Raw genomic sequence first — 15,204 nt, forward strand, 5'->3', positions numbered from 1 at the left:
GCACATGACATTGCAAACACGTCGATATTGCCATGATATTTATTTTCTGTTTAAAAAATTAGAAAAAGTAAAATGATGCACTTTGTGGATAAAGATCATTTTCTGGGTCAGGCAACATTGCTCATCCTTCACTTCCTGCTTGTTAAACCCATAACTATCATCTACAACCCATCACCCTGTAGGACTCCCAAGAGTGTCCGCATTTAGCCTCCTGTATGTCAGCTGGGATTGACGCTAACTACAGTAATCCACTTACACTGAACACCCAGGCCAACTCCTGTCATGTATCAGCCTCCAGACTATCTGTAGCACTGATCTAGGATCACTCCTGGCCTACATCAATAATGATCAGTGAGCTACACTGATCCAAACACTCTTAAGAATCCAAACACTGGAACACGTGGTGCACAGCGGGCGATGTTACGAAAAATGCAGCTGCTGCAATAATACAACAGGTTTTAAAACACTTCAGATGTTCGGCTGCATTTAAACTGAACGTACACGTCCTTATCATTATCGTCAAAACAATTTTTTAATGTATAGTACAAGGTAAAAAGCATTTTTATTATTCATAAATGTCCTTATTTTTGGGGAGTAGCTCAATTTTGCATGCTGAATCTTGTCATTAAAAGGTCAAATTGTGACATTTTTAAAAAATATGTTCTGTTGCAGAAATTTTGGTTCATTACACATTTATGGTGTGTTCCAGTCAAAATCAGATCTGAGATATTCCTACTTGATATTTGACTTATGATAATAAAGCATTGTGTTGTCAAATGATGTATTAAGAAACAAAGGCGCAATCATTAAAGTGCTCCTATTATGCTATTTCAAAGGTTCCTAATTTGTTTTAAATGTCTCCTACAACAGGTTTACATCCATCCAAGCATGTGTCAAAAACCCTTTAATTTTCCCATAAAACACATTGCAGCATCACCTCTTTTCTCAGTGTCTCTGAAACCGTTCAATCAAGTATCCAGTCTCTCTAAACCCCTCCTTTACAAGAGCTTCCTCTGCCCTGTTTGGTCAGATTGCTCAGTCTGTTGTGATTGGTTTAACAAAATTGGTCGGAAACGGAACATCCTTTACCCTATGTGAGTGTTTAGCAGGCTTCCTCAGCACTTGCTTATGAATATGAACAGTAATGATGGCGTTGGTTTTAGCCAAAACAAACCAAACTCTTCCAGGCCCCCGCGTCCCCACCACAACTACAGTGTATGAGGGAGGGTCAAAGTAGATGTTGTTTTCTTGCAGCCAATGAAGACCATGAGGTGGAATTATGCAAATGTGTTACAAACCTATGTAGCTTTGAAATGGGACTTAAGACTGGAATTACTGGCGACTCGTTTCGGCAGTTCAGAATCGATTCTTTCTTTTAGGATACAATAACTTTATTTGTTGTGCACATTGCATAAAAGGTAATACCGGTATGTAAAAAAAGCATAATGGGGGCACTTAAAGTATTTATTTATTTATTTATGTTCCTCTCCGCGAAAATTTGCTGTTGTGTATTATAAAGGTATTCGAGCGTGCCGTCTTCAAACCCTCTGTCTCTTGGATGTAGGTTACAATCTACAAGTCCATACCTACACGACTGCTCTCCAGAGCCTGGGGTCGCTTGAACCAGGTGGACCTGCCCACTTGGTTACGGAAACCTGTCTTCAGATTGTATATATGGACGTTTGGAGTCAACATGAAGGAAGCGGCCGTGGAAGATCTACAGCACTACAGAAACCTGGGCGAGTTTTTTAGGCGCAAACTCAAACCTCAGGTCCGGCCAGTGTGCGACTCGCACTGCGTGGTGAGTTTGGGTTTGTAGCTGTAGAAAAAGAGGCATTCTTTGAATTCCCATTCACTTTCATTCATATGCATGTGCTTTGAATCTTCATTTCACGCTCTGTGTGATTTCTTTCTTCCGTTGAACACAAAAGAACAATGTTGGTAACCAGACAGTTGACGGCACCCATTGACTTAGATAGTATTTTTTTTCCTACTATGGAAGTCAAAGGGGGCCGTCAACTGTGGTTACCAACATTCTTCAAAATATCTTCTTTTGTGTTCAATTGAAGAAACGCATACAGGTTTGAAACAACTTGAGGGTAAGTAATGACCATTTTTGGGTGAACTATCATAAACGATGGTCTATATAGTTTTTTAGCCTCTTAAACTCCGAGGACCCTGTACTGGACGGGAATGGGCATCGTCATGTATATACTTTCCATTTTAAATGTCTGTGGAGGAGCTTGTCATATGTGGTACCATTTGAAAGCTTAGAGTCTCTCCTTTTTGAGATATGCATCACTTTGGCATTTGTTTTACACAATGTAATGTATTTACACTAAATTACTCTGGTGCCATTTCCGCCTGGATTTGGCCTACCCAAATTGAAAAGCCTCCCATACACACATACAGAGTTCTAGGTTCAAAATGTTGGTGTCATTTTACAGGAAACCCTTTAAAGCGCCTACTTTTTGTGGGGTTATTACAGCTTAGACAACATATACTTACATGTTTATCACTTTTAGCAGTGTTTTATGTAACTACAAAGGGTTTCCTGTAAAATGACACCAAACTTTTGAACCTAGACCACTGTATGTGTGTATGGGAGGCTTTTCAATTTGGGTAGGCCAAATCCAGACGGAAATCCCCAAAAATGGCCCTGTAAGAGGCGTAAGAGGTTAAAAGGTTTAAAAGAATATAAAATTTGTAATAAGAGTTACATTGCTGGCAATACAGCAGGAAACTCGAGTAGATGGTAATATTTGTTTTTAGCAGAAGCCCTGGAAAGTTACATCATTTCCTGTGGCATATATTCGTTATAGGTTCTGAAATAATTGCATGCTTAATCTAATGTTTTTCAATTGATAATTTTCTACTCATGTCAGTTTTTAATTAAAGTATACAGAAGTTTGTAGTATTTTTTAATTATTTACTTGAAACAGAAGAATGTTAAAGGGGTGGTTCTGTGTTTTTTTTCTAGGCTTGGTTGTGTTTATGGGGCACAGAATAACATGTCTGTCTTAAAGGTGAACTATGTAGTATTTTTGCAGTAAAATATCCAAAAACCACTAGGCCAGTGTTAGATATTTTGTTCAGTTGAGTACCTACAATATCCCAGATGTTTCCAACTATTTGTAAATTGTAAGGACAGGGACGTTGCAGCATTGCATTTGAGAGAGTCGCCTGTCAATTGCGTCATATCTGCGCTACCCTCGGTTTCGGATTTGGCAGGAGCGCTTTATTCTTAGCAGTGTGAACAACTGAACGCACGGAGTAAAGTCATAACATCGTTTTAAACACACTTAAATGTATCTAATATGATAAACAGAGCTCCATTACCTCAAAATCATAACCGGAAGAGCGGATATGTGCAGGCGCCCTGCAAATGAGTCCCGTCCCGTCATAATAAAAGTCCCGGTTTTCGCAAGGCGGGTATTTGTTTAACAATCGCTCCAGCAGCCGTGCTCAGGTCCATAACACTCGGTCCTGCTCTGCTTTAGACTACAGTAACGTTAATAACCGCATGCATGAACGTGATTTCTGCCCGAGTCCTATTTTCCACCGGCTGTGATGAGAAGACCACATCTCCCAAGATGCTGCGCTCACACTTTGCGTCATCAAACTACGCATTTGTTTTGCATAGGCGCCCTCCAGTGGACAAAAGCTGCATAGTGCACCTTTAATACTTCTTTTTTTAAAACGCCATATTTTTCTTGTATTTTACCTTTATTCCACACCGTCTCCACTGTCCTTTGAACGGCTCGTTGGCTTCCTGCTTTTATGAAGCCCATCCCTCCAAAAAACGCAATGGTCTTAGATTGGTTAGATGGCCAAATGTAGTTTCATGTAATTTTAGTGGCTAAAGTGCCAAGCAGAGCTTGTCCGGAAACGCCTTGCATTGCAAGGGTTTATGATGTCACCAACCCAGAAAGAAGCCCGTTGTAGGCCAAACCGGCCGTTTTTGTAGGCAATAAACTTCCATAACTTTAAAAGACAATATCTCTGTTTGCGTTGAACTTTCAGAGCTGTAACTGCAGATACTGTTCATGCTCAGACAGCAGCATTACACACTAACTAAAGTCAAAAAAGTGAAATCGCATGCAACCACCCCTTTATGTAATTCTTCTGTTGCCTATATTCATTATGGGGTCTAAAAAATGTGCATGCATAATCTAAAGCTTATTTCCCGCTAATCATGTCGGTTTTTAATACAATATGAATAAAACATAGCACGTCTATAATGTATTAACACAACAAGTTACCTTCGGCTCCGCAGATCAGTCCAGCTGATGGCAAGATCCTTCATTTTGGCCGTGTGAAGAACTGTGAGGTAGAGCAGGTGAAGGGCGTGACCTACTCCCTGGAAACGTTCCTCGGCCCGCGCACCTGGACAGAGAGTTTAACAGCTAGCAGAAGTAAGTCTTAATAAATGTGTTATTTGACCAAGTAGAATGTTTTTGAATCGAAATCCTTTGATTTTGGATCTTGTTAACATGTTAACAAGTTTTCTGAGCAACCAAATTTTAGTTTTAGATTTTAAACATGGCTTAGGAAAGTATCACAATTGCGGGGAGTACAGTAGATTGACTCATTTGACTCAAAATCAATTAACACACATTTAGCAGAAAATAAGATGTGTACTGTCACAGTGGCAAAGCAGCTCTGATCCCATCCGCTTTCAGTTCGGGATCTGGTTCAGTTCCCTTATCGCCTTATAGTTTATTTAACAAAGATGGCATTGAAAAAAGACTGCTAAATTGATTTTGAGTCAAATGAGTCGATCTACTTCACTCCCCACAATTGTGATACTTTCCTACTTCTTGTCATGTGAAAGCAACAATAAACAAGCAACAATAAATGAGGGCTGAACTGTACAGTAAAATGTAGTGCATATTTTCAGTCAATATTGTGAATTTTTGGTTCACTATAAGGTTGACTTTCTGATGATTCATCAAATTTTACTAATAATTTTATAAAATATAAAAGCTGTATTGTTAAAATGTTTTGCACCAAGTGACAAGTACTTGAGAACATTTTTTTGAGCCCTTTCATCCAAAATACTGTTTAAAAGTGTGGGTTTGGTAAGATTAAAAAAAAAATTGTTTTGACAATCTTCTGCTCACCAAGGCTACTTTTCTTATACAAAAAACAGTAATATTGTGAAACATTACTATTTAAAATGTAAAATGTCGTTCTTGTGCATTTTCAGCATCATTACTCCAGTCTTCAGTGTCACTTCAGAAATTGCAATATTATTTTTCTCAATGAATAAAAATTTCAAAAGAACCGCATTTACTTGCAATGGAACATTTTGTAACATTATAAATGTCTTTACTGTCACTTTTGATCAATTTAATTATGTCCTTGCAAAATAAAAATATTCCTTTTACTGATCCCAAACTTTTGAACTGTAGTGCATCTCTAAAATCGGAGGAAAATCATAGATTAATATAAATATTGAAAGCACTAAGCCTAAAATCTGATCTGACCAACAAAGGACATCATGCTAAGCTTGTAGACCATGTGATATAAACGCTCCAATGTCGTTCATATTTTCTATCATCTCAATTTAATTTTTCTTGTCCTGTTCAGATGAGGACGACCCTGGCACATTCCAGGATGCCCTGGTTACTACAGAGGGGAATGAGTTGTTTCACTGTGTAGTTTATCTGGCTCCAGGTGACTACCACTGCTTTCACTCGCCGACAGACTGGAGGGTGGCACACAGACGGCACTTCCCAGGTCAGCGGCATGATTCTCTCTCTCTCTCTCTCTCTCTCTCTCTCTCTCTCTCTCTCTCTCTCTCTCTCTCTCTCTCTCTCTCTCTGAAAATATAATTTGTTGTTAAAAAGATTAATCAACTGGGACTTTAGGTCTTAAATGCTTAAGTTATAAGCGTGTTTTCTAATCTGATGGCGACTGAGCAGTGTGATACCATCAGTGCCTGGTTGCATAACTGAAGCATGACTGGTGGTCTGATATGTATGTTTATATCATAGGTTCTCTGATGTCCGTGAACCCAGGAGTTGCACGATGGATCAAGGAGCTTTTTTGCCATAATGAGCGGGTGGTCTTGAGTGGAGAGTGGACGCACGGCTTCTTTTCACTCACAGCTGTAGGAGCGACAAATGTGGGATCTATACGCATCTATTTTGACAAGGTTAGAACCATTTCATAGAAGATGATAATTTCCATATTGCTCTTATTTCATTATTTCCTGCAGATAAATGTGAGTTTAAAACAATAGTTCCACCCGATAATGATCCCTAAAATGCCTGACATATGAAAAAATATTAAAAATCATTAAAAAAAATGTATTCCTAAAAAAAAGCAAAAAAATAAACAAATTGGTGCAGTTGCTGATATTTATATGGCCAAAAGTAAGATGAAACACTGTTTGCTTGTAATGTAAATCAGAGATCTTTATAACAGTACAGCCGACTACTTGCATAAAATGCATATAAATATAAGTTTGCACTCTATATTTCCAAATAATATGTAATAACAGTTTAACTTAATATTTTACGATACCTTAAGTTCTTAGTACCTTAAAAAAGAAGATAAGTTCTGTGATATAATTCGATTCAGGGGTATATCGGTCAATATGATGATATCAATAGACTTCTGATACTTAAAAGACTTCTGAGTTGTAAAAACTAAACTCTGGTCAGGCCAATCACATCGTGTATAGAGTCGGTGGACGGGCTTAACATAATGACAGCAGGAGTTGCTACTTAAAAACAAAGAAGCTGGCCAACAGCGGTCTTTCGAAACGGCTTTGGCTGCGACACTGGAAGACTTGGAGTTAAGCTTTTCTTTGAGAAAAGAACAAAGAACAGCACTGAAGTCATTCTTAAGAAAGGAAGATGTGTTTAGAGTTTTGCCGACCGGATAGGGCGAAAGTTTAATCAACTAGCTCCGCTTCACGTTGCTCTGGTTGGTGTAGCGCTATCCTATCGCGTGCAGAGGGAGTTTGAAAGACAACCGTTTATCCCGCCCCTCGGATTGAGCTGTCAATGGTGAGTTTCCAGACCAAACATCTTGATGTGGGTCTGGCTTGTCACGCTAATTTTAGAGGGCTTTTAGAGAAATTTGTGTATCAGATAAACACAAATATGATAGAAAATTGTACATTAAGTCTAATGTCTGTTTAAATATTCACCAGTGAAAATGAGATGAGTGCTAGAAAAGAGGATGTGCAAAATTAAAAATTCTCGTTAATAACTAGTCGTGAGTGGCTTGAGAGACGAGTCAATGTTAAAGTGTTATTTTTCCAATTTTTCACCCGCTTTGTATTGTTACAATGAGTGCGTTTACATGCATGTTTGTAACCTGATTATAATGCTTAATAAGCCAACAATACATGTGATCAGGTAACATGTTAACCCTTTTCCTTTATCAGAGTAAGGTCATAAACAACTTAAGCATAAACTGATTTTCAAAGCTAGATTTTTGCACCTTACACTGATTTTTCCCAGCATGTAAACGCATTAACCTGCTTTCTGTTGGGTAATTGAAGTGCGCATGTGTGATACGTGACAGGAACGCGACCTTACTGTGGATTTAAGCGAATCCAGACAGAGTGAGGGTTTTGCATTAAGGGAGGAAATAGATTGCAAACACTGACTTTCTTGACCCAAAACATTATAAAAGCTCTCTAATCTTGTGCAGCAAAAGTAGTTATACAGTCAAAATTCTGCACCTGTAACTACATGAGGATACTATATGAGCTGTATGTTTCCTGCTGACATGTTGCAATATTGTTTTGTAATGCTTTATTTAGCATCACAACTGACAAATGAAATGATGCGCAAATCAATACGTTTAGACATCACTACCGGGAAATAACCTGAATTAATAACAAAGTATTATAAATGTGGTTTACTTGCGTTTTCGGGTTATTGGTTTGCATGTAAACCCAGACAACAGGTTATTTCAATAAGCTGATTTTTGAGAGCTGATTTTTTTTCAGAGAACTGGTGTGTCAGATCGACGGAGGGTTATTAACAGAACAGTTAGGTTTAAGGTTAGGTTGTAAGATTAGGTTTATTGATTTGTACTTTGTCTATTCTTTAAACAGCATTATGTTAAAAATTGAACACTTTAGCAAAAGCTTTCTTACATGAACGTGACAGAGTTTTTCCTCTCCGTTTGGCCTAAAAGTGTTCATAGTCATTCAGTTTGAAATATTAACTACAAAAACAGACGGTATTTGACTCTGGTCAAGCGTACCCATAGCAGACTGGTGGGACTAATACTTATAATTAACAAGGACTACTGGTGCTGATATTTAAATAACACCTTTTACTGTAGAAAGCTAAGTCCTAATAAGAAAGACTCCAATACAGACTGATGCCAGGAGACTGAACGAAGGCAGAAAGATGCGCTTCATTATATCCAGAGCGCTTGGGCTAAGTTTATAGTTCATCTTGGTTCAACAGTTTATAGCTGTTAGATTAGAAATATTGTGGTTGTGCAACATCTAGTTCATGGCATCCAGCTGTTTGTTGAGCCATTTTTTTTACTGCAACTATTTTAAAAGTGGTCATCTGTTGGTTCTGGCAGGCTACCAGGAGTAAGTAGCACACCATAATGAATCAGCAAAAGCCTGTTCTTTTGCTCTGTCCACAACACCTCACAAATGAACCTGTGGATTCTGCATAAAAACAGGAACATTGCTCACAGCAGGCGATTTGTCCAGCAGTGCCGAGATGTTGTTCACAAAATATTTGCTTTGAAAGCTGTAGGAGCGATGCTTTAAATGAAACTTCTTGTATATGCTTTTATGATGCCGACCGTAGCAGTTTTATTGTTCGCTAAAACAAAAAAACATATAATACTGTGCTAAAGTCATAGGCTCATACCAACAAAAAAAAAATATATATTTTGCTGTAGTGTGTCAGTAGGAAATAACAGTTTACATTTCCAAACATTCCTTTTGCCATTAATTGTAATAATCCAGTGAGATCTTTGCATGCACAAGGAGTCTGACAACACATAGAGATCTGATCTGATCTCACCATCATCGACTCCATCCAGGATTACATTAACAAAACAGACTAAATCCAGAAGAACTGCGGCAATGTCTCCAAGACACTTGAAGAAAGCTGCCTCTCAAAGCTCACTGAAAAACTAGGTGCAAGTTTAACTGGACAAAAGCTTGAAACACAAAATGGTGGTCACACCAAATATTGATTTGATTTAGGTAATAGAAGATAAATTGTTTTAAAAAAAATATTTGTGACATCATTTTTTTAAAACATCCTCACTTAACAGCATTTTTTGCACAAGTTCAATTTCAATTCAATTTGTTTATTTGTATAGCACTTTTTTTACAATCACAATGTCTACATTGCAATTTAAAGAGCTCTTTTATTAGAGGTGAGGTTGCTGAGACAGAAGTGGCAAAAAAAGATTCACAGTATTAAAGCTTTGCAGGCAGGTTTTTGTTTTGTTTTGTCAGACTCATCTGTACATACAAAGATCTCACTGGATTATTACAATTAATGGCAAAAGGAATGTTTGAAAATGTAAATTAATATTTCCTACTGACACTACAGCAAAAGATATAAATAACTGTTAAATAATTTCTTGTTAATTGAACTAAATATAAAATAAAATAAAATATAGCCTAAATATTACATTTTAAAAAACTTAAATCAAGAATTGTTTCTAACTGATATAAAATAAGAAATAATGAACTAAACTTACAACAAGGGAAGTAATAAATTAAATTTAAAATAAATTAAAACGCTGACTAGATTTTTTTTTCTTTGTAAAATTACTAAATTTAAAATCAAATTTAAATAAAAACTGAAAAAATAAAAGTTAATTAAAAATATGTATTAATATTATAAGAGTATACAGATAACACTAAAAATAACACTGGACAATAATATTGCGCACTTTTAGTATAGTAAAATGCTCTTGAAGATGTTGCATCTGTTATTTGAGAATTGCTTCTTCCTCTAAATGTGTCGTAAGCAGATTAAAGATCACTACCTAGTCAACTGAAAGATAATTAGTATAAGAAAAGAATAACTTAAAATTTTGGTCTGATACAAAGCTATTGTATGACTTCAGAAAGCTTGGAATATACTGCTCTAAAGATACTTTTATGGAGGGGTGTGCAATATTTACGACACAATATATATCAATATTTTCTGTGATTTTTATTGTTAACGATGATTACAATATTTTGCTGTGTGTGTTTATTGTGTCTAATAAAACCGTAGCAGGTTTAGGACTGCTGTGGACAGCTGACTACTTAAGATTTTGACATTCTTCATATTCTGTCTGGTGGTCTGTTCAGAGCAATGACAGAAATTATATTTTTACAGGTATTTATGGGGACTTTTACCTTTAAAAAGGCATTTGAAAAAAACTAATTAAACGATTAGGTCACTTAAAATTAAAGTGATTTCCTGATATTTTGCTCACCCCCATCTAAGATCCAAGATCTAAGATGTTCATGTCTGTCTGTCTTCAGTTGAAAAAAAAATAATAATAAAAAGAAGAAAACTGGAAAAAAAAATCTTAAAGGTCCCGTTCGTCGTGTGTTTTTGAAGCTTTGATTATGTTTACAGTGTGCAATATAACATGAGTTCATGTTTTGCGTGTAAAAAAACAGTATTTTTCACACAATTTACTTATCTGTACAGCGCTGTTTCCTCTGTCCTAAAAACGGCCTGATGATTTCCTTGTTCTATGAAGTCCCTCCTTCAGAAACACGTAGCGAGTTCTGATTGGGCCAGCGCTTCCCGTCTTGTGATTGGACAGCAGCTTAGCGCACTTTGCCCGGAAAGGTCCCGCCTCTTACCATAACGGGGAGATGCAAGCGCTGAATGTGCGCTCTTCTCCACGTGGGAGAGCAACAAGACCACGCCCCCTATTTTGCGTGTTCTTGTGGGCGGAGGGTTAGTCAACAAACGGTTCTAGTGACGTCATTCATGAAGGAAGTGCAGGGGTGTAGTCCAAACCGGCGGTTCGCTAAAGGCTTTGGAAGGGAACTTCTGTTAAATAAAATATCTCGCTTGGCATTGAACTTTGAGCTTTATAATTTTACAGGTATTATTTATGCTCTAACAGCAACATTACGCACTAACTAAAGTTTGAAAGATGGAATCGCGAAGAACGGGACCTTTAAGTTTTCAATTGCAACCAATGCATTGAAGGTCCAAATCAGTGCAGTTTTGAAGGGCTTAAGAGGGCCCATCATGATCTCAGTCGAGGAATAGGGTCCTATCTAGCGAAACCCTCAGCCATTTTCTACAACAAAAACCTTTATAGACATGCGGTGTTATAATGTCAGAAAGGTCACGTCTTTGGCATAGGACAGTGCCAAAAAACCCATCTCATGTTCTCCTCCAACTTTAAAATTGTCTGACGTAATTGTTTTACCTTTATTTTTGTAAAGGCTGTTTGATTTGGTCTTTGTACATTCATTTTAACCCCGGGTCAGTGAAAATGACAGATGGTTTTGTTAGATTAGACCCTACTCCTCGGCTGGGATCGTGCAGAGCCTCTGAAGCTCTTTGAAACTGCATTGATTTAGCCTGACGTGGTCATAATCCATTCTAGTCAGAATATGAGTCTACTGCTGGATTGGGCTGTGATTATGGGGCGTGTTTCAACCGAACCAGGAAAGACCTCAATTGGATAGACCTACAATCAATCAGAGCAACGAAGCGACGCATTACGTTAGTTGTCAAATGTCAACGGAACTCAACTGCACTGTGTTGCCAAGTCAGTGTTTTTTTCCGCAGGTTGTTTTCCATTTCCGCAGGTTGAAGCAACCTTGCCAAAATAACACGTTTTACCCCCCAAACTATTGGGCATTTGGGCTTGATTTGGGCTGTAGTTGGTGGGTTTTGTTGTAAAAACTTGGCAACCCTGTCTGCACGTGGGCTGGAATAAACAATCTTTGCCTGTGTTGTAAAAAAAAAAGAATTTAAGGATACACAGTTACTTAACAACATGATCATCATTTCAGAGAGAAACAGTGAAGGTGAATGCAACAAGCTCTCCATTTAGGATTTGAACAAGTTCAATCCAAGCGCCTTTGATGCGCGTGCATGATTATGTTACTCTTTATCATCTGTCCATCATCGTCTAAAGCCTGCCCTGATGATTTCATTGGTCTGAACAGTTTCTGTTTGGGCATAATTACTCCTCTATGGATCGAGTCCAGACCAAACTGCCCGAGCTCAAATGTTGTGGGCGGGGCTGAGTTTGGCTGGCATCCAGGCTAACTTTAAATGTGAAATTAAAACTGCCAGTAGGTGGCAGCAAGCAGCAACCTCCCCTAGTTTCTGTTGAAGCCAATACAGAAGTGACTTAAACTGCAATTTCTCGACTGGCCGCTAGGGAAAGGCTCCAGAAGGAAGCAGCTTCTCATTGAGCCCCATGTTAAAATGCACAATTTACAGCAGAAAAATATATGTTTACAGCCTGGTGCAAATTGTGGTTTTGGTCTATATGGCTAATTTTGCCCTTCATGACAACTGTGAGGGCGGTGAATATTTGTATAACTCAATCGTTTACATTATGTAAAGCCCTAAAATTCTGCATAATGGCGTGGCCACTGTAATTGACAGGTGGGTAGCCATTTATCCACTGTCTGTTAGTCATTGTCACCTCAGCTCCGCCCATGTCCCGCCTCTTTGCCCATTTTCTGTTATCCGGGCGTGACCCGCGATGACGCGCTGGCAACGGCTCGTCTCTACTTTACACTTAAAAATGGCTCTTCAGGATCCTATGGGTAACGTCACGGACTCTACGTCCATATTTTTTTTGAGTCTATGGTTTTAACTGATTAATTCAAGAGTAAAGCATTTGACTGTCTTAACGAGTGAGTTATTGAATCATTCATTCAAACTATTCGTTCATTCTGTCACAAAACACAGCGGTGTGTTGCCCCGGGCAAAACAGTTCTGTGGCTTTATTTTCATGTTTAATTGCTGTATAGTCACAGAATCACTCATGTTGGCATAAGATGCATTTTCTCTCAAATCATTTGTGCTTTTTCAGCATTAACAGAATATTGAGCTACACCGCTAAGAGTGGATTTGGCCTCATTCCTAATGGGCCGCAATCAGACAAGTAGACAGTACGGTAGGGGGCTTGTGTAAAAATGTGGGTTAATGGATGAGTAGATGGCAGGAGCACCTGTTTGTTGCATCCTGACCTGATAAGTGGTATTTCAGTAGCAGTATGCGACCTCATTGAGCAGTGACCCTGATGCATTTCTTAAATTGCATGTTTTCGCTAAATCTAATGGATTTGGATTTGATTCATATTAACATGAAAAGGGAGGTTTCCCATCTGTTGTAAGTTGGAGTTTTAAAAGGCGAATTCAGTTTTAGTGCATCAACATTAACAAGTTTCTTTTCTCTTTAGGAGCTCCGTACCAACAACCCTCGCTACAACAAGGGAACTTACAATGATTTCAGCTATGTAACAAACAACAACCAAGAAGGCGTGAGCATGAGAAAAGGAGAGCACCTGGGCGAGTTCAACTTGGGCTCAACTATTGTACTGTTATTCGAAGCTCCACGGGATTTTACCTTTAATTTGCAAGCAGGCCAGAAGATTCGTTTTGGAGAACCTCTCGGGACGATGTAACGCAGACGAGAGGAGAAGAGAATCTGATGATGGACACGCTAATCTGTGTGTAGATGCATTCAGGGTCTCAAAAACTAATACACTCACATTTGCAGAGATGTACTCTGTTTAAACTGAGATACATGTGTGTTCATATGTACTCACACAACCACCACTGTTGCATTATTGCCATTGGGTTCTCCCAGTCAGTTTGTTAGGGTATTTTTATTTTATTTTTGGTTGTTGTTGTAAAATACTTTTATGGCAATGCTTAGACCATCATGTTGTAAAAATATTTGTTTACCATGAATGCCATCCATTTTTTTTGGGCTCTAAATTATTTTTCTATTTTGTTTTCGTAAAACGGTTGTTTTGTTTTTTTGTGTTCGCCCATATTGCCTTCGGCTGGAGTCAACCTGTGTGAAGGGTTTGAAGAGTCCAGGATTTCCACAGCTAACTTTGCAAGCCTTGGGAATGTATGAGAGACCATCACTATTTGGTTTCTTTCATTTTTAACAAACGCTCATCTTTAAAACCGTTCTGTCCGTCCAACTTTTGCTCTTCACGAAGGTGCAAGCCATTTTGACAGTAAAATCATGGCCACAATTACTCGCTAAGAAAGAGTTTTGGAAAAGACAGGTGACAATTATCACTGCCGTTGTTCTCTGGCGTTGAATTATGCCTTTGCTTGTTGGTCTAGCGATTAGTTGGGAGATTAATGTGAAGTATTTTGCTGTCTCACCTTGATTAGTGCCAAAACGCAAGATATATTTTTTACTAACACACATTTTTTTGCCCTTTTGATATGAATCAGACTTCTTGTGATCTTATGGCTTGTGTTCTTGGACTTCTCTTTGTTTGATTAACCAGCACCTAGCTAGTTCAACAGACTCTACACCCTAAGCTAAGGATAATGAAAGACCCTCCTGACTCCCTTAATCTAGACCACACCTGTATGAAGATAAGGGAGAAGACTCTGGAAATTTTGCTTTGAATGTTTTGAAAACCAAACACTGGGCTTTTCTGTGCACCGAGCACAGCTTGTTGTGGAAATTCTTTCAAAGAAAAGTTGTATTAATTCAATTCATGTAACATAGACATTAATTACAAACTAGTTCCAAGTGCAAGAAACATGTCATTAATAAATTTTGAAGATTATTTAAAAAGTTGGTTATTGTGATGTTTGCATTATCATTTGATAGCATCATCCTGTCATGTTTCGACCGCAGTGCTTTTCATAAAGGTTGCCGCTTCTTGACCAATGAACTTGTGCAGGGCCGGCGTTTGCTATAGGCGAGCTAGGCGGTTGCCTAGGGCGACATTTGTGTTAGGGGCGCGAGCGCGCTCTAGTGCCGCCCATTACTTCCCATTAAGAATCGAAACAAGTGAAATACAACATAATGTTCATTAAACATGATCATCACGGGGCGCCCCCTCAGCCACACCTTTAATTACTTATCAACCTGATTATTAGATTGAATTGATGGTGATTGATTATTAGTTCAGGATTTAGGTCAGGCAAGTGCTCATCTTGCGCGTTCATCAAAAATGAGGCGTCTAAACCCGTGGGTGCACAGGGACGGAAAAAGAGAAAAAAAGAAA

At 38.3% G+C, this 15,204-nt stretch overlaps 1 protein-coding gene across 4 annotated transcripts in view; it reads left to right on the forward strand.

Moving 5' to 3' along the window:
* The window catches only part of pisd (phosphatidylserine decarboxylase), a 53,048-nt gene extending 38,280 nt beyond the window's left edge, over positions 1-14,768 (forward strand). For all 4 annotated transcript variants that reach the window (XM_067437835.1, XM_067437834.1, XM_067437836.1 and 1 more), the window contains 5 exons: positions 1,565-1,801; positions 4,277-4,415; positions 5,593-5,742; positions 6,000-6,160; positions 13,399-14,768. In XM_067437835.1, coding sequence (XP_067293936.1) covers positions 1,565-1,801; positions 4,277-4,415; positions 5,593-5,742; positions 6,000-6,160; positions 13,399-13,623 — 912 coding nt within the window. In that variant the 3' untranslated portion in view covers positions 13,624-14,768. The remainder of the gene's footprint in view (positions 1-1,564; positions 1,802-4,276; positions 4,416-5,592; positions 5,743-5,999; positions 6,161-13,398) is intronic.
* The last annotated feature ends 436 nt before the right edge of the window (positions 14,769-15,204 follow it).

The sequence above is a fragment of the Pseudorasbora parva genome, chromosome 3 (assembly GCF_024679245.1).
Source record: "Pseudorasbora parva isolate DD20220531a chromosome 3, ASM2467924v1, whole genome shotgun sequence".
NCBI lineage: Eukaryota > Metazoa > Chordata > Actinopteri > Cypriniformes > Gobionidae > Pseudorasbora > Pseudorasbora parva.